General features: G+C 33.1%; 1 protein-coding gene across 1 annotated transcript in view; it reads left to right on the top strand.

Moving 5' to 3' along the window:
• Positions 1-26,033, top strand: part of LOC145288258 (stabilin-2-like) — a 223,917-nt gene that overhangs the window by 127,172 nt on the left and 70,712 nt on the right. The window contains exons 23-27 of the mRNA XM_080136297.1: positions 9,864-9,957; positions 12,945-13,097; positions 14,665-14,760; positions 24,133-24,276; positions 25,535-25,668. Of these exons, the coding sequence (XP_079992423.1) occupies positions 9,864-9,957; positions 12,945-13,097; positions 14,665-14,760; positions 24,133-24,276; positions 25,535-25,668 (621 nt within the window). The remainder of the gene's footprint in view (positions 1-9,863; positions 9,958-12,944; positions 13,098-14,664; positions 14,761-24,132; positions 24,277-25,534; positions 25,669-26,033) is intronic.

The raw sequence follows: 26,033 nt of genomic DNA, 5'->3' as shown, positions 1-26,033 counted from the left end.
TATTCGATCATGACTAAGAGAAAAACATTCATGAATTAAAAAACGGGTTCGTTTCCCGAGTTTTTTTTCTCTCTCTCTCTCTCTCTCTCTCTCTCTCTCTCTCTCTCTCTCTCTTCCTTTCATAATGTGATAAATAGTTATGTGTGGTGATACGAGGGGCGTGCAATAAGTAATGCCCCTGACCCACTTCCTATAGCAGTATTGGCACAGTTATTAGTCTTTCTCTTCATAGGAATCACCCAGAGTTATGCATTTCTCCCATCGTTTGATGCAGCTCTGGAGACCGTTTTTGTAGAACACCTCAGGTTGGTCCTACAACCACGACGTGACTTCAGAAATCAAGGCTGCATCATCTGGGAAACGCTTTCCATTCGAAAACAACTTCATGGCTGGGAAGAGGTGAAAGTCCGAGGGTGCAAGGTCAGGAGAGTAGGGAGAATGGGGAAGGATTTCATAACCACACGCCCGTGCTTCTGATCTGGCGACATGCGAGTTGTGGACCGGAGCGTTATCCTGCAGGAGGAGGGTACCTTTACTGATCTTGCCCCGCCTCTTGATTTTGATAGCTTCCCTTAATTTCCTCAAAAGTGAAGCATAATAGGCTCCTGTAATTGTGGTACCATTTGCCAGGATATCTTTCATCACTACTCCGTCCTGGTCCCAGAAGACTGTGACCATGACCTTGCCAGCGGAGGACTGCACCCTTGCCTTCTTTGGACGTGGTGAGTCCAAGTGCTTCCACTGCATTGACTGGGCTTTGGTCTCTGGATCATAGTGATAGACTCAGGTTTCATCCTGTGTAATCAGTCTTTTGAAAAACTTTGACTCGTCTTCTTGGCACATCTCCAAATTCATCCTCGAGTACTCGACGTGTTCTCGCTTCTGGAATTGTGTGAGCAACCTGGGAATCCATCTGGCAGAAACCTTATGCATATGCAAATGGTCATGAATGATAGTTTACACAGACATTGTACTAATCTTGACATTTTGGGCTATTTGGTGAATAGTAATGCACCGATCTTCCAAAATGGCAGCCTCAACTTGACGGACAGATGCCTCATCAATGGCAGAAGGGGGGTGACCAGGTCTGGAAGCTGTTTCCACAGACTTCTGGCCATGTTTGAATTCACGATGCCAGCGTTTTACAAGGTCATATGATGGGGCATTATCACCATAAGTTTCTTTCATTTCATCAAAAGCCTCCTGTGGTGTGCGTCCTTTCAAATACAAAAACCGGATCACTACTCGACATTCAACAGGCTCCATTTCACACCTGTAAAACAGAAAGTACAATTAGTTTAGAGCTGTAATTTGCCACATAACCCGTAGAGATATAAATCATTGCACATGCAAAATTTCAGCTTGATCAGACAAGTGGAAGTAGGTCAGGGGCATTACTTATTGCACGCCGCTCGTAATTAATAGTAATGTACAAACAAAACTAGAATTGTCAGCAACAACACGTGGCGTAGTGGATAAAGTACTTGGTAAAATTCAGCTGCAAATTACACTTATATGGAGGTTGAAGATTCAATTCTCAATATACAACACTCAAAATACAATCGCGGATTACTTATGACTTCTACCCAGCCATGGCTGACAAAACGACAGCATGCTACGGATTAAATAAATTACGAAGTTCAACAGAAAGAGGTTTTCAAATTCGACAGCAAGCTGGACAATATACACCTGCAGAAAATCAGAGGTTACATCGTCCGAAACGCTGTGAAAATATAGATGAGAATGAATCCAATGCAGGATCCAAGGCGGGAAGTGATAAGGACGGGTAAGACTAAAAGTGAGTGAGAGAGAGAGAGAGAGAGAGAGAGAGAGAGAGTGATAATTTAAGACTTTTCTTACTTAGGAGGGACCACTTATCAAGGCCAGTAGGCCACTCGAGGATAATGGTTAATGAATGTAAAGTGGTAGTTTAGTAATTGTTAATAGTGTAAAGTGGGTAGAATTAGATGATAATCATCTAATGAGGATTGCTCAACAAGAATTTGTTTACATTGGATTTGAAGGCTATTTCACTGGGAAACAGACCAACGGAACAGTGTTCCACAGGCGGGCAGTTCTGTGAAAGAAACTAATTTAATATGAATTATCAATTCTCCTCTCAAAAATTTAGAAACATAATATATTTCTAAATGAAAATCTTAAAATCATGTATTTTACTTGAGGGTCGCCAGAAAAAGGATTAGTAGGTGTTAGGTAAATAGTGAGACAGCATGATCAGTAATGGTGGAACTCAAGTAGGGATTAATTATTTAAGAGGGTGGTTCAGCAAGAATTTATTGACATAAGACTTGAAAACAAACGTTATAATCAGCTGGTAATCAGCCCCAAGGTATTGTGTTACAGGGACAGACAGTTCTAAGAAAGAAGCTCTGTTAATGAATATTCGTTTAGCTTTAGGCACAGAGAGAGTGGGGGAATTTGTTGACGGTTGTTGTAGATAGACGAGTATTTTTTGCGAACAGAGTCATTGATTGGAGCTCAGTCGAGCACCTTACTTGAGATTAACGGAAGAGCAGAGACAGACTTGCAATGTCTCTTCTGTGAGAAAGAAGAAATACGAAAGTGGAAAGCTTCTCGCTCGCTAGATTTCGACGATGGTTTTTAATCCTGTCAAAGCAGGAAAGGGTTCTCTTAGTACCTTCTTCCCGGATGTGACAACAGTATTAATGAAGTTAAACAAATAATTTACTCAATAAGTTCCATGCATATGGGCATATAGATGGCGCCATTTATAAAATTGCATATATTTTTAACCTTCAAATGACACATGTCAGATTATAGACTAATTAGATTAGTAGTTTAAAAATTAGTTATTTTATATTATGCTGGTGCAAAAATAATGTCGTTTTTGACGTTCAACTAGATGTAAAAGAAAAACATTATTTTTGAACCAAATATTTTATAGAGAAAAATAAATTTAATTGCACTTTGGGTAATTTTCTTTTATCTCACTTTTAATTTCTTTAGTAAACTCGGAAGTTATTTTAACGGGAGGGTGGTATTATTTAATTTATTTTTTAACATAGTGTGCTTTGTTAGGTTCTTTCTTGAACTAGTTTAATCATTTTTTTTTTATAATTTGTATTATTCGGACTACTATTCTCATTTTGGGTGTTATTCTACAGTTTTTCGGTTGATCTAACCTCTGGTGTTTTTAAGTGTAGCTTTTCGAATTCGAGAATCTTTAAATCGAACCTGAGGAAACTTTATATTGAACTAAAATGGAAACCTTGTTGCCATATCTGGACAGAAAATGCTCGTCGCGCTCTATCAGGTTTTGATAGAGTTCAAAAACGGCTTCTCTGCCTTGCAACCTTTTTCCTAAAGAAGTGACCCTGAGAGCCTGTCTCTGCTCTATCGTTATTTTTATGATAAATTCTCGACTCCAATCTATGGTATCCCCATTTTCCAAACTTTCATTAAAACACTCGACTAGCTACAACCACTATAAACGATTTCCCCCACTCTGTTTGTGCCTAAACCTAAACGTAGATTCTATGAACAAAGCTTCTTTCCCAGAACTGCCCATCTGTCCTACTTCTCAGTTGAATACAACATGGCAACCTTCAAATCCAATGAAAACAAGTTTTTGTTGAGCACCCCCCATAAATAATCAAATTCTACGAATTTGCACTATTAACAATTACTACACTACCATCTTAATTTATTAACCCTTATCCTCGAATAGCCTACGGGTCTTAATAAGATATTACTCCCAAGTAAAAATAATCAGAATCCATACGAAATTACAAGCAGAATCTTTAATTCAACCCACGAGAATAGATTGTTCTCGTCCCGTCAACCATGACCGTCTAGGATGATTAAGTAATTATTTTCTATTAGTATCATTTGTAATTGTTGTGGCGGTAACCACTTATTTGCATATGCGAATAACATAACACTATAAATGGCAAGCCTAGGTTGGCCTTGGGGTGTCTTACTCAAATGCCACCGGAAGTGACGCCGAAGAGCGTACATGTCCTCCCACCAAGACTCTCTGACTCGACACCGTCATTTGTACACATTGTAAATATACCTTTTTCTTTAATACACTTATTATTGCGTTATCTTGTTGTTTGCGTCTTCATTGTATTTTCTTACTAATTATTGTTCAACCTTGCAACCACAACAGTTGGCGACGAGATATGAAGCGTCAAATATAACAGTTTGACGAAGAACTATTTAAAAAAAATAAAATGTACAACGCAAAGGTTGACCATTTTTTTTAAGGAATGCAAAGTGTTGACGAGCAAACGGATTTTACGCTAAAGAGAAGTTTCAACTCAAGTGAAAAAAAAACCTCTAACGTGGCAAAAGCGACAATTTACGCCGTTTTCTGGGAGTCCGACTTGCAAAGGAATGTAAAAGTGAATTTTTGTTTGTCGCTACACGACAAATCTTACTAAAGGACCAACTTGCAAACGAAAAGCGAACTTTGTTCTGTCGCAAAAACGACAGGTCAGACCCGTATTACGAAAAGCAAGGAAGTAACCTACGAAAAAAGTTCACCAGTGGATTCTAATTACTGTTCTCCCTAAACAAAACAACAACTAAAGGACTTTTTAATTAATGTTTTGGTTGACGTCGGTACTAAAAGGAAATACCACAGCTAAAACTAAAATTCAAGGAAAGGATTTTTTTCTTGAAGTTGTCACTGAATAACGGATAATACAGTAAAACGTCACGGAGAAAAGGTAAACTCAATTTAAGAGGTATTTTAATTACAAAAATACTAGAGAAAAAAAAACTCAAAGAACTAAATGTACTGCATACATTTATTCAATTGTGACTCGATTAAAAAAAAACCCAAACTTTTATTTTGTGGAAAGAGTTACTTACTAGTAAGTGCCTAAAAACGGAAAGTCAATTCCATTTCGTGATTCCAGATAAACCTGTTTTATTTTTTTTTGTTTTTGCAGCGTGACTCGCAAAAAGAATATATTATTGCAAGCAGCGATATTATTATTGAAAACAGGAGCTTACAGCAATTTGCTTTTTTGTTGTAACCCAAACCGGTGTATATTGTACATGGTACAATATTTTTTTTTAACTACACACTAAAAAAAAATAAAAAAAAAAAAACATGGAAGACTTATCAAAAATGTTCATGCAATTTTTACAAGCACAGGCTGAGCGGGATGAAGGCAGACAAGCTACACAAGACGAGCTTTTGCAAACACAAATACAGGCACAGGCTGACCGCGAGAAAAAGAGAGAGGACAGATTATTGAAATGGCATCAGGAACAAGAAGAAAAGCAGAAAATGGCACAATTAAAGCAGAAAAAACTGCAATTGGAACAGGAAGAAAGGCATAAGAAACTACAATTGGAATATGAAGAAAGACAAGATGAACGTTTTGCTAAAACACTGGAACTACTAAAGAGTAATCGAGAAAATGTCGATAGTGTTAATTTCTCCCATACAACTATTTTTAATAGCATGGACACATTTCATTATGTGCCTGAGGAAGAGAAGAATTTTGAAGCATACTACAAAAGATACGAGGATGTTTTTCAACTGGACTGTAAAAATTGGCCAAATAGTCAGAAAGTGAGCCTCTTACTCAGAAAATTGGGTTCATCAGAACACAGCAAATTCGTAGATTACATATTACCTTAAAAAACCGCGGAATTAGAGTTCATGGAAGCTGTAAAATTACTAAAAGAATTATTTAATCCAAATATATCTCTTTTTCATAAAAGATGGCTGTGCATGAATCTAAGAAAGATGGACAACCAAGATTATTTGACATACGCATCAGTTGTCAATAAAAACTGCGATAATTTTAAGCTTGCAGAACTAACGGTAGAAGATTTTAAATGTCTTATCTTCGCTCAAGGGTTAGTTTCCACGAAAAATGCAGAAATACGCAGACGAGTGCTGTCTAAGCTGGAATCTGAGCAAGATTTAACCCTCCAGAAACTAGCAGAGGACTGTGAAAGGGCCATTACACTAAAAAAGGATTTAAAAAAATATAGAAGAATCCGGAGTGGCATATGTAAGAAAAGTTAGAAAACCATACGCACCAACCAAGAACTTTACAAAGAAAAGCAATGGAACGGGATATTCCAAAGATAATAACCATGAATATAGTACACAATATAACAAGCCTCTTCCTAGATATAACTGTAAGAGATGTGCAGAAAAGCATTGGGAATCAGATTGTCCTTATAAGAAGAAAAAATGCTACATTTGTAAGAAGGTGGGACACAAAAGCGATTGCTGCAGATATAAAGATTACACCAGAAAGAGAGTACAGCAAACAAAATCAAATACAAAATTAGACAAAGATCGGCGAAAATACGTAAAAGTGGAAATATTTAAAACATCAATAAAGTTACAACTCGACTCCGGCTCCGATGTTTCTATAATAAACCTGAATACGTGGAAAAAGTTGGGAAAACCGGCCATGATGAAAACTAGTAAAGCAGCCCGGACGGTAACTGGTGGTGGTATAAAATTTGAAGGAGAAGTTGTCCTCCCGATAAAATTGAAAGGGATTTCGAAGAAATTAAAAATATTCGTACTAAAAAATAGTGAAAATCTGTTTGGAATAGATTTAATTGAGAAATTCGGACTATGGGATAAGCCAATCAATACATTCTGTAAAAAATTAGAATGTTCTTCTCCAACAACAGTAAATATAAAAGACGATTTTAAAGAATTATTTCCTGAGCCATTCACGACTAACTTAGGTCGCTGCAATAAATTCAAGGCATCGTTTGAACTTAAAGAAAACGCCAGCCCAATTTTTAGAAAAAAGCGAAATGTTCCGTTCGCTGGGTTGGAAAAGATTGATAAAGAATTAAATAGATTGAAACAGACAGGAATTCTATCAAAAATAGAACACAACGAGTGGGCAGCCCCCACCGTATACGTAAAGAAAAAGAATGACGAAGTTAGAGTGTGCGCAGACTTTTCGACCGGGGTCAACTCCCTATTAAAAGATCACCATTACCCCCTACCAAGCCCAGAGGAAATATTCACGAAGTTGAATGGGGGTAATATCTTCTCCAAGATAGACTTGAGCGACGCGTATTTGCAAATACCGGTCGAGGAGAATTGCTCAAAAATACTATGCATCAATACGCATAAGGGATTATACAAATACAACCGATTGCCTTTTGGCATCAAAGTAGCGCCTGCCATCTTACAGCAAGCGATGGACACCATGCTAAGTGGTATTGAGTGCGCATGTGCATACCTGGACGACATTGTTGTCACGAGCAAATACCTAGAAGAACATAAGGAACATTTGAAACAAGTATTTACTCGAATACAAGAATTCGGCTTTAAAGTAAAAGAAAGTAAATGTGACTTTTGTATGAGCGAGATTAAGTATCTTGGACACATAATAAACAAACATGGACGACGTCCAGACCCAGACAGATCTGCGGCAATAAAACATATGGCAGCACCCGATAATGTAACAACCTTGCAGAGTTTCTTAGGACTCGCAAATTATTACCAATCTTTTATTGAAGGAATGCATAACTTGCGAGCCCCCTTAAATAATCTGCTTAAAAAGGATACACCGTGGAACTGGACGCAAGAATGTCAAACCACTTTTGACAAAATAAAGAGCGCACTAACATCCGAATTATTCTTAACGCACTTTGACACAAACTTAAAAATAGTCGTCGCTAGTGACGCTAGCTCCTACGGCTTAGGAGCATGCATTCAACATATTATGCCGGATGGGTCTAGAAAACCAATAGCGCACGCTTCGAGAACGCTGATACCAGCCGAAAGGGCATATTCACAAATCGAAAAAGAAGCGTTGAGCATAATCTTTGCCGTGACTAAATTTCACCGATATTTATATGGTAGACAATTCATACTTGAAACCGACCATAAACCGTTAGTCATGATCTATGGATCAAAAAAAAAAAGGATTGCCGGTATACACCGCAAATAGATTACTGCGCTGGGGTACAATACTACTTAATTACGATTTCCAGCTACAACATCTAGCATCAAAAAAGATTTGCCATGCGGATGGACTGTCAAGACTGATACCACAGAAACACAATCTGGAAAAATCAGTCATTGCAGCAATTCGGACAAATGTTGAAGTAAAAAATATGGTAGCAAACATCATTAAGGAACTACCCGTAACTTTGTCGGACATTAAAAAGGAAGCCGAGAAAGACGAATATATAAAGGACATAAAAGAGAAAATTATAACGGACACAAAGGTGCAGGAAGTTTTCTCCATATGTGACGATGTGTTACTGTACAGCGAGAGAGTGGTAATACCCAAAACATTGCAGAATAGGATGTTAAGAAATTTCCACACAGGACATCCGGGGATAAATCGAATGAAGTCGTTAGTGAGAAGCTACGTGGACTGGTGTAACATGGACACTGACATAGCAACAACAATTGATAAATGTAAAGGATGCCAGTTAGCGGCAAAATCTCCACCTATAGTACACAAACCTTGGCCGAAAACCGACCAACTATGGTCGAGAATCCACATGGACTTCGCTGGTCCAGTAGGTGAAAACTATTATTTAATTGTAGTGGATAGTTTCACAAAATGGCCGGAGGTAATGCGTTGCAGGAATCCAACAACGAACAACTCAATAGGGTTCCTACACGAGCTGTTTGCAAGATTCGGTGTACCAGACACACTGGTCACTGACAACGGAACGCAGTTCACATCCGCAGAGTTTAAGGAATTTTGCGACACGTTCCGAGTGAAGCACATCACGACTCCGCCGTATCATCTAAGGTCGAACGGCCTCGCGGAAAGGTTCGTGGACACGCTAAAACGAGCGTTAAAGAAATCCATGGGAACACCAACAGAAAAAGCTTTGCAACAATTCTTGCAAGTATATAGGATGACACCACATCCTAGTACACCATCAAACATATCACCAGCTGATCTAATGTTTGCCAGAAAGGTAAAATCAGCGTTTGACAAACTATTGCCAAGGCAGGCAATTATCCGAAACACTACACACACGAGAAGAAAGAAATATAACTCGGGAGATCGAGTATATTTTAAGTGCTACAGAAATAACACATCTTACTGGGAATGTGGAGTAGTGGATAAACGCATTGGTGATTGTACATACATGATTAAAGGTCCACAGAATATACATAAAAGACACCTAAATCAGATAAAAAACGTCATATCCAAGATGATGATGATACGACAACATTCGAAGAGGAGGACACCATAGATATCATATACGAATCTTTTAATTTGGAACCGCCTCAAAATGCACCTGAACCCCGAAGATCAGGTAGGAAAAGAAAAGTGAATGAACCATTAATGGTAAACCCAAAAAGAAAAAGATATTGAAATCTGTGTGACTTCAAATCTTGGGAGGGGGGTGTTGTGGTGGCAACCACTTATTTGCATATGCGAATAACATAACACTATAAATGGCAAGCCTAGGTTGGCCTTGGGGTGTCTTACTCAAATGCCACCGGAAGTGACGCCGAAGAGCGTACATGTCCTCCCACCAAGACTCTCTGACTCGACACCGTCATTTGTACATATTGTAAATATACCTTTTTCTTTAATACACTTATTATTGCGTTATCTTGTTGTTTGCGTCTTCATTGTATTTCCTTACTAATTATTGTTCAACCTTGCAACCACAACAGTAATGATGAATGAACCAGTAACCATAGAAGTGAATATACTGAACGCCTTTATTCATTGCGCCATATGAAAATAACATCCAAGATGAGAATAGTAGTCCAAATATTCGAAATTGTCTAAACTATCAAAACATCATCTAAAAAATTCCAAACATGATTTAATCAATATTTCCGTTTTCATTTTTTTTTTTTTGGTTTTTTTTTTTGGTTTTTTTTTTTTCAGTTGTGAATGTCTTCCTGGCTACGAAGGAAATGGACTTACGTGCACCGAAGTGAACCCTTGTGAGAAATCTGACCGAGGAGGCTGTCACGAACAGGTTCGTTACCACACATTCTGTCGCAGCCATGAACTTCACTCATAAACCAGAATGATAGTATAAAGCTTTGAAGTGGCGCAAGTAAATGTTGGCCCCTGCTTGAATGGGAAACATGGAAATCTCAAACTCGTAAATCCCGAGGACGTTTCCAACTTATAAATCTCATTTATAAAAAATCACTATGCATCTCTGTCAGTCTCCACTTTTTCAAAGTGCATCTCCACCGAGGTCCGACAGTGGCGCGAGGCGATCTAAATGATTGCATTTTTTGTGGCTCGCTCTTTTATGTTTTCTTTTTTTACCTGTAAAAATAGTCGCCAAGGAGTTAAAACTGTAAAACATTGGAACTTGGCAAGCGTAAGTTGACTTAAAATGCTCTATTACACATTTACAAATATAACTTGAAACATTAAAGTCGGGTAATTTTGAATTATATCTTGTCCGTCTATAGCTGAAATGGTACAATTGGAGTGCTAAACGTTTTGCTTTCGCTTCTAGCTGAGAGCATGTAAGTCATTTTTTTCTTTCTTTGGAAATCACTTCTATATATTGGGTACAGTATTGGGTACAATATAATAATCAATAGAGACTTGACTCGATAATAATAAATACGGAATCTGAATTAATTCAAATATCATACTTAAGCTTGTTTTCGATAGGTAAACGTCGAGCGTCATGCTAGTAAAATATAGAACGTAATTTGAATTAAAAGTTGATATTTTCAAATATTAGTTTTTGTTATGCTTGAATGGAAATCCTGAAAATGTCACGGTTGTAAATCTGTTGTGACTTTGCAAACACAATGGTATAATTAACAAAACAGTGTATTGACACACAAGTACAGAAGTACATGTCATGATTCTGGTGCCATAACTGAATTTCTGACACAATGTTTAGATATAACTAGATTTATTGTTTCTGGATACGTCCATTTATTTCTGAACTGGCTAGATCGACTTACCTCATAAGAAAATTTTTCTTGAGAGCATCTTCCCTCATATTGATGTTTCCAATTTATTTTAAAACATTTGTTTGTTTAATATTTGTAATGCATTCTCTATATGTTTATTCTGAAAACTGCGATGATTATACAATAAGCTGTTCTTGAGTTAATGCCATGTTCCTATATATAAACACTATCGAGTTCTTAGCAATATATTTTACTGTTAATCTAAGGCAATGCCATACCCGAGCTTTTACGTTTTTAGCGACCGCGTTTTCGGCTTTATCTTTCCTGAATACGATGCCATTATTTGTATATTGTGTCATCTAGGATAACACATGTTGGAAGTACGCAAAAATATATTTGTTTATTATTTCATTGGAATTCATTGAGATGAGTATTTTTTTTTAATTGATTTTATTGCGAACGATTATCCTCATCTTTATTAGTTGTTGTTTCTTATCTTTATTTATTATTTATTTATTATCTTTATTTATCATCCTCATCTTTATTAGTTGTTATTTCATGACGTTTCGGCAAACTATTCCTCTGGCCTTCATCAGGTGGTAACCGCGACGGGATATGAACTCCGAATCTCCTAACTGCATTTTCAGCAATTACTGCCTTCCATAGTTGTTGTTGTCTCACCACATTGTGAAACAACAATTAAAAAGATGAGGATAATAGTCCGCAATAAAATAAATTAATAAAAATTCCCCCCCCCTCTGTACCTAAATCAAAACACGGATTCCATGAACAGAGCTTCTTTCTTAGAACTGCACGCCTGTGGAACTCTGTTCCGTCTGCCTGCTTCCCACCGGACTACAACTTGGATGTCTTCAAGTACAATGTTAACAAATTCCTAATGAACCGCCCCCTTAATTAAACACTTCATCAAATCTCCACAATAACGTAATGTACTTGCAATAGCCTTTATCCCTGAATGGCTTCCGGGTCTTGATAAGTGGTGATCACTGTGTAAAAAGAATGTATTTATCTACATGCACACTCCCTTAAAAGAATATACATTAGTATTACCAGCAGGATCCACTATTGTTTCGAATAAAATCTATAACAAACAGATGCTGCTGTGATTTTAAATAGTGATATATGCATGAGCAATGTGTTATTATGTGTCACTTTAGTTTTGGTTGTGATGTCCTGAGAGTCCATGCGACTGCTACTAGAAAATAAGCGACTAACGATATACAAATACAGACAGCTGGTCGAAGCGCATCAAATGGCTTCGAAACGTATGCCAGAAAGAGTATAATGTCTCGTTTTATATTTCGTACAGATGTGAAAAGAGTTTTCTCAATTTTCAAAGAGGAAAGTGCATTCCATATAACGTTGAGTGGAATAAGTTCCAATTATATAACTATGATATACAAATATTTACAACATAATGAAACTACAAGACGAAAACTTATCTGGATTGAATTCGTAGAATTTTTTTAACTGTTTCAAAATAATTACTTGTAATCGAAGTGTATACGATTATAATCACGTTAACACATCGCTTGCCGTGAGATCACTGAAGTCATTGACGTTGGTCCATAGAACTTATTCTGGTGGTTATAAGTGCTGCACATAAAAACATAGTCATACTTGACTTCAAGAAAACTAACATTTGTCACAAGATAATACAAAGTTATAGTCAATAAAACCAATGCATTTTCTGTGTGTTTACTCTAGAAATTCATGTTTAGCTCAATGGAGTGTAAAGTCGTTTAAAGTTAAGCATTTAGTAATAATTATGTAAGTTTAAATAATAGATCACTTTAATCGATGTAAAATTAAAGCGATTTATAATATACAGCTATGCAAAAATAGCATTCCTTAATAGATATGCCACAGTTTATGAATTTTCGAATAAAATCAAGGAAGAATAAATAGTTATAATGGTTGTGACCCAACGGATCACGGATACGTCTGTCGAAATACAATTGTTGGGACACAGAATGTTCCCCGTTCCATTTTGATCACGGTTAGAATGATTTCTCGTTGATTTCCTTCATCTGTTTATGCTGTTTTTCCTTTTCAGGCGAGTTGTATTTACACTGAACCCGGCCAAAACAAATGCAAATGCCGGGACGGCTGGACTGGAGATGGAACCTATTGTTACCCGGCACAATTCTGCACCCTTAAAAGTGAATGTGACTCGAATGCAGTGTGCGAAAACACAGGTGCAGGCGGGGTAAGTAGTAAAAAACTTCCTAGGTTTCTTTCTTTTCAACATTTGGATCAAATCAAAATGTATCTCAGTTTAATTTGGTTTTACTTTCTTTTCGGGGGTGATTTTGGTGCTATTTTTTCTAAAATGATGAGCATATTGTAAAGAATTAGAGGGTGGAGCGATAAAAGTGTCGCTGGTGAGGAGGGAAGAGGGCCAGTGAAGGTAGGGCACAAGTTGTAACACTTCTTCTGAAGCAAGGCCTGGGTCGTGTTGAACTTGTGGGCCGGCGCCGAGTCCTGCTGCCACACCCGGGGTTTGCCAGCAGCTACCTGATTGCATCAGGGATCACCATACGCTTTAACACATCCAGGTCCACTCTTGTGTTGACTTTCAAGCCGACTTCAGAGATGTGAAGTGGCATGAGGTGTCCCTCACTTGAAACTACAGAAAGACCATAATCGTGACAGGAAACTTTGTTTTCATCAACCTGGGAACGTTTCTGTTGTTCGTAGCAATCCAGCGATGCATTTTGAGGGTGCTGGTAATGGTCCTGTTATTATTGCCTGGATAGGTAGAGAGCATGAGTTGTACAGCGGCGCATCTCCAATCTCGCTCGTTGAACATTGTGTCACTTTCAGACATTATATAAGGCTCCTATCACACTTGGGATGTGTACACAACTTAGTAGATTATCTGCAACGAAAAAAGACAACCGGTTTTCTTCAAACGGAAATGGAATCATGTCGTTTTTATGGCGACAATTTTGTCGGTCCACCCTGTAATTTAAGTCATTATATGAAAATAATTTTATAAAATCGATAGTAGGTTATTTTCTGCATGCATAGGTTTTCTCGTTGCGTGACCAAGTGGTTTGTGAGATCCATTTGGCTGATGTCGCTAGAATCTATAATTCACACGATTGGACTAAATTGCATTTTCTCTAGAGTACATTTTCTGTTCTATGACATATTCCTTGCTGATTCCCCGTAGTTTCATATTTTCAACCGATTCAACCCCTTTTTAGATACTTAACAAATCACAGAAAACAAATATTAGATAAATAAAATAATAGTAATAATAATAATAATGATAATAGTAAGTAATTTCTTTGTAGAATAAAAAAAAACTTTAATTCATACGTTAATAAAATTTGTCTAGCTTTACAGTATGAACAAAGATGGTTGCAGGAATAAACACACGCTGCTGAGTCTTCTATGAACATTTTTCTTCTTGCAGCATTATATTGTCGTGCATTTTTATATCTAAGCAAATTCTGTTTTTTTTATGAAGAGTATGCGCATGAAAAGAGACGGTATTGACATAATAATAACCGTTTGTTTCTGCATAACGAAACGGTTTTGTAAAAGACGGATCTGTAAAATATGTAAATGTTAACATGCTGAGGAGATGTTAAGTAATTTTATGTAAACAGCTTGTCATATGACATCCTCAGCTTGAGAATGTCATTTTCTTTCAGGATTAATTTTTTACATATTTTAATTCGACAAAGTTTTAGCCCAATTTTTCCATTGCAATTGTAACATCTATGCGCATATGTAGCTCAAAATATCTTATTTTCCACTTCCAGTTCATATGTATTTGCCATGAAGGTTTCAGGGGAAACGGCAAGCAGTGCCAACCGGAGAATCCTTGCCTGATTAACAATGGTGGATGTGATCCAAGGGTGAGTCTATTCGATTTTGTATCATTTCGGACGAGGTGGGGTTGACAAACAATTTGCAAAGATAAGCTTAAATCGACGTTTATTTTCTTCGAAATTGTTTAATATGAAATTGTTTAATATGAAATTGTTTAATGTGAAATTGTTTAATATGAAATTGTTTAATATGAAATTGTTTAATATGAAATTATTTAATATGAAATTGTTTAATATGAAATTATTTAATATGAAATTGTTTAATATGAAATTATTTAATATGAAATTGTTTAATATGAAATTGTTTAATATGAAATTGTTTAATATGAAATTGTTTAATGTGAAATTGTTTAATATGAAATTGTTTAATATGAAATTGTTTAATATGAAATTGTTTAATGTGAAATTATTTAATGTGAAATTGTTTAATATGAAATTGTTTAATGTGAAATTATTTAATATGAAATTGTTTAATATGAAATTGTTTAATATGAAATTGTTTAATATGAAATTGTTTAATGTGAAATTATTTAATATGAAATTGTTTAATATGAAATTGTTTAATATGAAATTGTTTAATGTGAAATTATTTAATATGAAATTGTTTAATATGAAATTGTTTAATATGAGATTGTTTAATATGAAATTGTTTAATGTGAAATTGTTTAATATGAAATTGTTTAATATGAAATTGTTTAATATGAAATTATTTAATATGAAATTGTTTAATATGAAATTATTTAATATGAAATTGTTTAATATGAAATTGTTTAATATGAAATTGTTTAATATGAAATTGTTTAATATGAAATTGTTTAATATGAAATTGTTTAATATGAAATTGTTTAATGTGAAATTGTTTAATATGAAATTGTTTAATATGAAATTATTTAATATGAAATTGTTTAATATGAAATTGTTTAATATGAAATTGTTTAATATGAAATTGTTTAATGTGAAATTGTTTAATATGAAATTGTTTAATATGAAATTGTTTAATATGAAATTGTTTAATATGAAATGCTGAAACAAATGTAAAATAATATCTAAGGACAGTCTAGTTTACGTAACATAATGCATAGATAGCCCGTAATATATTTTTTACAGTTGCTACTTATCCCTACTCGCGTATTGAGCATTGTTAAAGTGAATACTGAAAATATATACACAGTATTTTATATTACCGTATCATATACGTGTATAGATATATACATGAAATAGAAATTATATCGTTGAAAAGCTACAAAGACGGGAGTTGTGCCTTTAAACCGAACGACCGTTTGTGTTCTAGAATATATTTTTCTACATAGTCACCACTATTCTCAATGTACTTTTTTCATAAATTCAATCACACATCTCTGCATCTGACTCACGTCTATGACAGGGGTTGAGGGGTTACTTTCTTAGAGCCTTACACCGTTAATATCTGCAGTAGAGAGATTAAGTTTTAAATCATGAATGCATGAGTTCAGTCATTATAACAATGCAATCAACTCTGATCCATTCGGGTGGAATAAAATAGGAGGCATTACTTTTGGAACGCCCCTAATAATTATATATATATCGCCATTTTTACATCTCCAACACATTTGAAAATAATTTCTGACGAGGACGCATCACAGAACGTCTGAAACGCGCGTAAAAACGATTTCAATGACTTAAAAACATTATTACAACGATCCAAACATAATTCTCAATGAAAAACCAAGACACGGAATAATAAAATAATATTAAAAAATACATATTGTTGGTGACTACTCCCTTATTTAAATATACATCTTTCTTTCGTTGGAATTTCTTAACCCATTTTATATATATATATATATATATATATTACACAGTGATCACCACTTATCAAGGCTCGGAAGCCACTCAGGGATAAGGGTTATTGGAAGTACATTACGTTAGTGTGGAGATTTGATGAAGTGTTTAATTAAGGGGGCGGTTCATTAGGAATTTGTTAACATTGGACTTGAAGACATCCAAGTTGTAGTCCGGAGGGAAGCAGGCAGACGGAACAGAGTTCCACAGGCGTGCAGTTCTAAGAAAGAAGCTTTGTTCATGGAATCCGCGTTTTGATTTAGGCACAGATATAGAGTGGGGGAAATTTTTCACAGTGGATTCAGCTAGACGAGTATATATATATATATATATATATATATATATATATATATATATATATATAAAGTAGGCTGAGATAAAATTGATTCATTATTTATATCAATCCCAAGAATTCCAACACAAAAATCATTTGGCGTACGATCGTTTTTAAAATATTAGAATCGTTTATTAGAAACAATTATGCGCCGAACATTTTTTATTTCAAAATTCTTGCAACTGTTATGAATAATATAATTATTCAAATGCTATTGAAGCAAATACTAATCAAGATTCCTCTTTTGATCATTTAAAAGGTGAATTATGTGTGTTATGTCACAAATGAAATAAACACTATTCAAGATCACAGGTAAAATAAGCTTAGGTTTGGTGTTACATCATGCACTAACAAAACCATGTAAATATGAAACTAAATATAAAAGCAGAAGAAATAGAATACAACAGAATCGAAATTATAGATAAATCAATATAATCATAAAGCAAAGTCCGTTTAGAGAAGAAAACTACTATAGATTATTAATGAATTTCTATAACAAAACTACTATAGATTATTAATGAAGTGCTATAACAAAACTACTATAGATTATTAATGAATTTCTATAACAAAACTACTATAGATTATTAATGAAGTGCTATAACAAAACTACTATAGATTATTAATGAAGTGATATAACAAAACTACTATAGATTATTAATGAAGTGCTATGACAAAACTACTAAAGATTATTAATGAAGTGCTATAACAAAACTACTATAGATTATTAATGAAGTGCTATAACAAAACTACTATAGATTATTAATGAAGTGATATAACAAAGCTACTATAGATTATTAATGAAGTGCTATGACAAAACTACTATAGATTATTAATGAAGTGCTATAACAAAACTACTATAGATTATTAATGAAGTGCTATAACAAAACTACTATAGATTATTAATGAAGTGCTATAACAAAACTACTATAGATTATTAATGAAGTGCTATGACAAAACTACTATAGATTATTAACGAAGTGATATGACAAAACTACTATAGATTATTAATGAAGTGCTATGACAAAACTACTATAGATTATTAATGAAGTGCTATAACAAAACTACTATAGATTATTAACGAAGTGCTATGACAAAACTACTATAGATTATTAATGAAGTGCTATAACAAAACTACTATAGATTATTAACGAAGTGCTATAACAAAACTACTATAGATTATTAATGAAGTGCTATAACAAAACTACTATAGATTATTAATGAAGTGCTATGACAAAACTACTATAGATTATTAATGAAGTGCTATGACAAAACTACTATAGATTATTAACGAAGTGATATGACAAAACTACTATAGATTATTAATGAAGTGCTATAACAAAACTACTATAGATTATTAATGAAGTGCTATGACAAAACTACTATAGATTATTAATGAAGTGCTATAACAAAACTACTATAGATTATTAATGAAGTGCTATAACAAAACTACTATAGATTATTAATGAAGTGCTATAACAAAACTACTATAGATTATTAATGAAGTGATATAACAAAACTACTATAGATTATTAATGAAGTGCTATAACAAAACTACTATAGATTATTAATGAAGTGATATAACAAAACTACTATAGATTATTAATGAAGTGCTATAACAAAACTACTATAGATTATTAATGAAGTGCTATAACAAAACTACTATAGATTATTAATGAATTTCTATAACAAAACTACTATAGATTATTAATGAAGTGCTATAACAAAACTACTATAGATTATTAATGAAGTACTATAACAAAACTTCTATAGATTATTAATGAAGTGCTATAACAAAACTACTATAGATTATTAATGAAGTGCTATAACAAAACTACTATAGATTATTAATGAAGTGCTATAACAAAACTACTATAGATTATTAATGAAGTGCTATAACAAAACTACTATAGATTATTAATGAAGTTCTATAACAAAACTACTATAGATTATTAATGAAGTGCTATAACAAAACTACTATAGATTATTAATGAAGTGCTATAACAAAACTACTATAGATTATTAATGAAGTGCTATGACAAAACTACTATAGATTATTAATGAAGTGCTATAACAAAACTACTATAGATTATTAATGAAGTTCTATAACAAAACTAGTATAGATTATTAATGAAGTTCTATAACAAAACTACTATAGATTATTAATGAATTTCTATAACAAAACTACTATAGATTATTAATGAAGTGCTATAACAAAACTACTATAGATTATTAATGAAGTACTATAACAAAACTTCTATAGATTATTAATGAAGTGCTATAACAAAACTACTATAGATTATTAATGAAGTGCTATAACAAAACTACTATAGATTATTAATGAAGTGCTATAACAAAACTACTATAGATTATTAATGAAGTGCTATAACAAAACTACTATAGATTATTAATGAAGTTCTATAACAAAACTACTATAGATTATTAATGAAGTGCTATAACAAAACTACTATAGATTATTAATGAAGTGATATAACAAAACTACTATAGATTATTAATGAAGTGCTATAACAAAACTACTATAGATTATTAATGAAGTGCTATAACAAAACTACTATAGATTATTAATGAATTTCTATAACAAAACTACTATAGATTATTAATGAAGTGCTATAACAAAACTACTATAGATTATTAATGAAGTACTATAACAAAACTTCTATAGATTATTAATGAAGTGCTATAACAAAACTACTATAGATTATTAATGAAGTGCTATAACAAAACTACTATAGATTATTAATGAAGTGCTATAACAAAACTACTATAGATTATTAATGAAGTGCTATAACAAAACTACTATAGATTATTAATGAAGTTCTATAACAAAACTACTATAGATTATTAATGAAGTGCTATAACAAAACTACTATAGATTATTAATGAAGTGCTATAACAAAACTACTATAGATTATTAATGAAGTGCTATGACAAAACTACTATAGATTATTAATGAAGTGCTATAACAAAACTACTATAGATTATTAATGAAGTTCTATAACAAAACTAGTATAGATTATTAATGAAGTTCTATAACAAAACTACTATAGATTATTAATGAATTTCTATAACAAAACTACTATAGATTATTAATGAAGTTCTATAACAAAACTACTATAGATTATTAATGAAGTGCTATAAATAAACTACTATAGATTATTAATGAAGTTCTATAACAAAACTACTATAGATTATTAATGAAGTTCTATAACAAAACTACTATAGATTATTAATGAAGTGCTATAACAAAACTACTATAGATTATTAATGAAGTGATATAAGAAAACTACTATAGATTATTAATGAAGTGCTATAACAAAACTACTATAGATTATTAATGAAGTGCTATAACAAAACTACTATAGATTATTAATGAATTTCTATAACAAAACTACTATAGATTATTAATGAAGTGCTATAACAAAACTACTATAGATTATTAATGAAGTACTATAACAAAACTTCTATAGATTATTAATGAAGTGCTATAACAAAACTACTATAGATTATTAATGAAGTGCTATAACAAAACTACTATAGATTATTAATGAAGTGCTATAACAAAACTACTATAGATTATTAATGAAGTGCTATAACAAAACTACTATAGATTATTAATGAAGTTCTATAACAAAACTACTATAGATTATTAATGAAGTGCTATAACAAAACTACTATAGATTATTAATGAAGTGCTATAACAAAACTACTATAGATTATTAATGAAGTGCTATGACAAAACTACTATAGATTATTAATGAAGTGCTATAACAAAACTACTATAGATTATTAATGAAGTTCTATAACAAAACTAGTATAGATTATTAATGAAGTTCTATAACAAAACTACTATAGATTATTAATGAATTTCTATAACAAAACTACTATAGATTATTAATGAAGTTCTATAACAAAACTACTATAGATTATTAATGAAGTGCTATAAATAAACTACTATAGATTATTAATGAAGTTCTATAACAAAACTACTATAGATTATTAATGAAGTTCTATAAAAAAACTACTATACATTATTAATGAAGTGCTATAACAAAACTACTATAGATTATTAATGAAGTGCTATAACAAAAGCAATACCCACACAAAGAGATCCTTTACACATACAAAACATAACCTATGAGTCAAGCCATCGATCTTCGAAATAGACTGTATATTAAACACATACACATAGTTGAATTATGAACCCAGATTTTTCCCGAGAAAAACAAAGTGAAAACACTTTGGAGTTTTGTGTTTTTTATGAAACATCTTCATAAATTATCTGCATCAATGTATTTGACTTTGTTTTTAACTCCATAAAATTAGTGAAACATGGTGAGAAAAAAATCTTCGACTTGTGAACACCTATAATATAAATCTCGTCTGTCTGTTTAAATGTATGTATGTATGTATGTATGTATGTATGTATGTATGTATGTTAGTTTGTATGTATGTATGTATATATATACATATGTATGTATGTACGTATGTATGCTTGTATGGATATATGTCTGTATATATGTACGTATGTACGTATGTATGTATGTATGTATGTATGTATGTATGTATGTATGCATGTATGTATGTGTGTATGTATGTCTGAATGTATACCTAAAACTTTCGACAGAGGCGACGGATTTTCACGAGATCGGTATCGTTTTGAAGCTCGAGCCTTTGGACAACAAATACCGAATTTGGGCATTTTTCTAGAAGGAGGGGTCTTTTTTTTTCGCCGATATTTTAAAATGCCATCTCCTCTTTTCGATTGACTAGCCTTAATTTGAACCGGTTTGGCGATGGACGCAACTGCAAAGACGTCACATTTATTTTTTCCACGTTCTTTTCCTCCTTCGCAGTACGGGTTCGAGTCTGCCTGCCTACTATTATGTAGTCCAGCTCAGCTTCATGCTTCATGCTCTCATGTCTTTGGCAACTTATTGATATTGTGGAATATTTCTCTTGCATGAAAAAAGCACAAAGATATTTATTTCTATGTCTTTACTTTCTGTTTCTTACATTTAGTTTTTGCATATTTCGTGTCCTATAATAGCATTCGCTTTTCTTCTCTCTCCGACATAGACTCTTTGTTGTATGTTGTAGAAGTTTATATTTACAGGGATGATATATTAAAACGTGTCATGTGTTATCTAGTGGATGTGAGATATTGTTCTTTTAACAGACAGATAATAAATGTATAAATCGTATGTATGTTGTTTAGTCAGGAGGACATGATATTAACGTGTAAACTGAGTCATGTTGTATCAGACTTATCACACGGGAATATTTTACAGTTCATATGTAAGAAGAATAATATATGTTTCATACCTTTTTTCTTGAAGAGTTCTTCTATCTTCCTGCTGCTCCGTAACGGACCATTAAACGATCAGCACCATCCAATTGAGACATCTGTTCTTATTTGTGAAATCATAAAACAACTCTTTATATTTTTATAATATAAATTCATTACAGTTGTCTCAAATAGTTTTCACAGGATCTGCAGTTCGTCTACATTTTCTATTCTTACAGCCCGCTCCCTAGCTGTCTGTTCACCCTTGTCTAGGATGTCTGTCCGATTTGGTGGTCAAACCTCACATCCTGAATCTCTCCAAAACTAACTATATCACGTGTTCTCATACGTCACTTAAGTACCTGTCTCAGACCAATCTAATATCCCCATCTAGTTATTTGTTTATCCAAACCTAAAAATAAAGTTTACATCTATTAGCTAGTTTCGCATACCTTTTGCGATTCCACGTCAATCATCTCTTTCCCAATTTAATTGTTTATTCTTCTAATCATAATAACTGATCCAGCTACAATCCGTCGCTCAAATCAATTAATAATAATAATAATAATAATAATAATAATAATAATAATAATAATAATATTTTGACCCTTGGCCCTGCTTGCCACAGTTAACAACGATACTACGCTATGATTATAGCCTAAAAGGGTCATAACATTACATCTAATGTTTTTTCTTTGGGCAGAAAAGTAGTTCTCCACGTTATAACTACATTTTGATGGTGTTATTCTCATTTGTTCTTATCTATATATATCTTTAAAAGTGAAAGTGTCTGTCTTTCTGTCCGTCTGTCTGTCTGTCTGTCTATCTGCCTGTGTACATTTCCCTATGCAATAACTCTGTCAATTTTCAGTCTACAGACTCGAAATTTGATATACAGGGTACTGAGATTTGGGAAAATCTTTGTAATCAGTTTTCGGCCAGAAATTTGCCTGTTAAGGGGTAAAAGTTCAACGATTTGACCTTTGAGAACTCTACCAGACCTCTCCGACAATTTTGAGTCTAAACACTTGAAATTTTAGATATGGTTTCCTTGGACATGGATCGAACTTAATAACTTGATTTGAGCCCAAAACAATAAATGCTGAGGGATCATAATAGGGGTCAAAGTTTAAAATAATTTGGCCTGTGCGGTCTCTACCAAATTACTCAGACAATTTCTGGTCTAAACATTTGGAATTTGACATAAAGGGTATTCAGAGATAGGGCAAGCTTTTTAATCGGTTTGGGTCGAAAATTTGAGCTACCAATATATAAATGTATGTATGTTAGCATGTCTGCCTAAAACTTTCGACAGAAGCGAGGGATTTTCACGAAATCGGTATCGTTTTGGAGCTTGACCCTTCAGACAGCAAATACCGAAAAATTGGCTAAAAACATTAATTTCTTCACCCTCAACTGGGAAGTTTTCTGAAGGTAGGGGTCGATTTTTTCGCCGATATTTTCGAAAGTCATCCCCTCTTTTCGATTGTCTAGCCTTAATTTAAGCCTACGTCACTTCCGGTTTGTCGGTGGTCGTAACAGTAAAGACATCACGTTTTTTTCATGTTCTTTTCCTCCTTCGCAGTACGGGTTCGAGCCTGCCTTCCTACTACCACTTTTTTTTTTTTTTTTGCTCAACACACACCTCCAAAAACCCTGGCAACGCCGGGCACCCATGCTAGTATATATATATATATATATATATATATATATGTGTGTGTGTGTGTGTGTGTGTGTGTGTGTGTGTGTGTGTGTGTGTGTGTGCCCATCTCAGTTAACTTTACAAGTTCTGTTTGATCTGTATATTCAACTATTGAGCTGATATTTATAATTGAACTATTCAGAGAACTTAAAGAGATTTGTCAAAGTCTGTTCCTTACTTACCTCATTCTGCACAAGTCTATATGTTTTTTTGTTTGTGTTTTTTTTACATTTTTTTCAGGCTAAATGCACAATGGTTGGTATTGGGAAACGATCCTGTGTTTGTCCAGTTGGTTACGCCGGACAGGGAATGTCCTGTCTGTCCACGATTAGTGTAGAAGTTCACGATCGACCCGAACTTTCGGAATTCTACACTCTCATCAAGGTCAGTTGGACGACATCATTTTGAACTTTTATGTTTTTAGATGCGACCACATATCTTTATAAGAAACTCTGTTCGCTGTCGCTCGCTTTGTTAGTCTGTAACGCTTTAATTTGAAACACCATTTCAATCGCTGAACCCATGCTTAGCTTTGCTGTGCATTGAAACAGTCCATACCGCAGATAGAATGCTTGTTTTTCTGTCGTGTTTATGTTTACAATTGGGTATCCTTATAAAATAATGTTTTAAATTAAACGCGAGTCAGATGTAAATATTAGGGGTATCCTTATAAAATAATGTTTTAAATTAAACGCGAGTCAGATGTAAATATTAGTGGGTACCCTTATAAAATAATGTTTTAAATTAAACGCGAGTCAGATGTAAATATTAGTGGGTACCCTTATAAAATAATGTTTTAAATAAAACGCGAGTCAGATGTAAATATTAGTGGGTACCCTTATAAAATAATGTTTTAAATTAAACGCGAGTAAGATGTAAATATTAGTGGGTATCCTTATAAAATAATGTTTTAAATTAAACGCGAGTCAGATGTAAATATTAGTGGGTATCCTTATAAAATAATGTTTTAAATTAAACGCGAGTCAGATGTAAATATTAGTGGGTATCCTTATAAAATAATGTTTTAAATTAAACGCGAGTCAGATGTAAATATTAGTGGGTATCCTTATAAAATAATGTTTTAAATTAAACGCGAGTCAGATGTAAATATTAGTGGGTATCCTTATAAAATAATGTTTTAAATTAAACGCGAGTCAGATGTAAATATTAGTGGGTATCCTTATAAAATAATGTTTTAAATAAAACGCGAGTCAGATGTAAATATTAGTGGGTACCCTTATAAAATAATGTTTTAAATTAAACGCGAGTCAGATGTAAATATTAGTGGGTATCCTTATAAAATAATGTTTTAAATTAAACGCGAGTCAGATGTAAATATTAGTGGGTACCCTTATAAAATAATGTTTTAAATTAAACGCGAGTCAGATGTAAATATTAGTGGGTACCCTTATAAAATAATGTTTTAAATTAAACGCGAGTCAGATGTAAATATTAGTGAGTACTCTTATAAAATAATGTTTTAAATTAAACGCGAGTCAGATGTAAATATTAGTGGGTACCCTTATAAAATAATGTTTTAAATTATTAATTTATTTTATTACTTTTCGCTGCATCATATTTCATAGTTGATGTAATCTAAAAACAAGTTAATAAAGTTCATTTTCTCTTGTCTTTCTTTAAGGACGTCCCTGATTTCTGGCCGCTCGATGAAAAATATACGCTGTTTGCTCCCAATAACGACGCCATCTTGAATTTCAAGAAAATGGCTTCGTTTATGTATTGGCAAGATCCTACAAGAATCATTAATCTCATTGCGTATGTAAAACTTTTATTTCGTTTGTTTTTAGACTTTTTTAAGTATTTGATTGTCAATTGTTTAATAGATTTATTTAATCGGTGTTGTTAGGGGAAGATTTTACTGGAGAGCTTAGACAAAAATGTATCAAAATATTATTACGTTTAATTTTTTATAAGAATTTTTAACTTGTTTTAAATTTTCTCTATTTAATTTTTATTTCAATGAACCAAAATAAAATACAAAAAAATACAGAAAAATCTTTATAATATACGTACCAGAAAGAAAGAAATACATGGTTACTGGAATTAAACATAATATTATTTATTTATACATGCTCTGGACTTAAGGAATTAACATCTATTGAGCTTTAATTCTGAGATTC

The sequence above is a fragment of the Euprymna scolopes genome, chromosome 2 (genome assembly GCF_053919585.1).
Source record: "Euprymna scolopes isolate OS-2025 chromosome 2, ASM5391958v1, whole genome shotgun sequence".
NCBI classification, from domain to species: Eukaryota; Metazoa; Mollusca; class Cephalopoda; order Sepiida; family Sepiolidae; genus Euprymna; species Euprymna scolopes.
The sequence above is the reverse complement of the archived record's forward strand: the minus strand, read 5'-3'. Positions and strand labels throughout refer to the sequence as shown.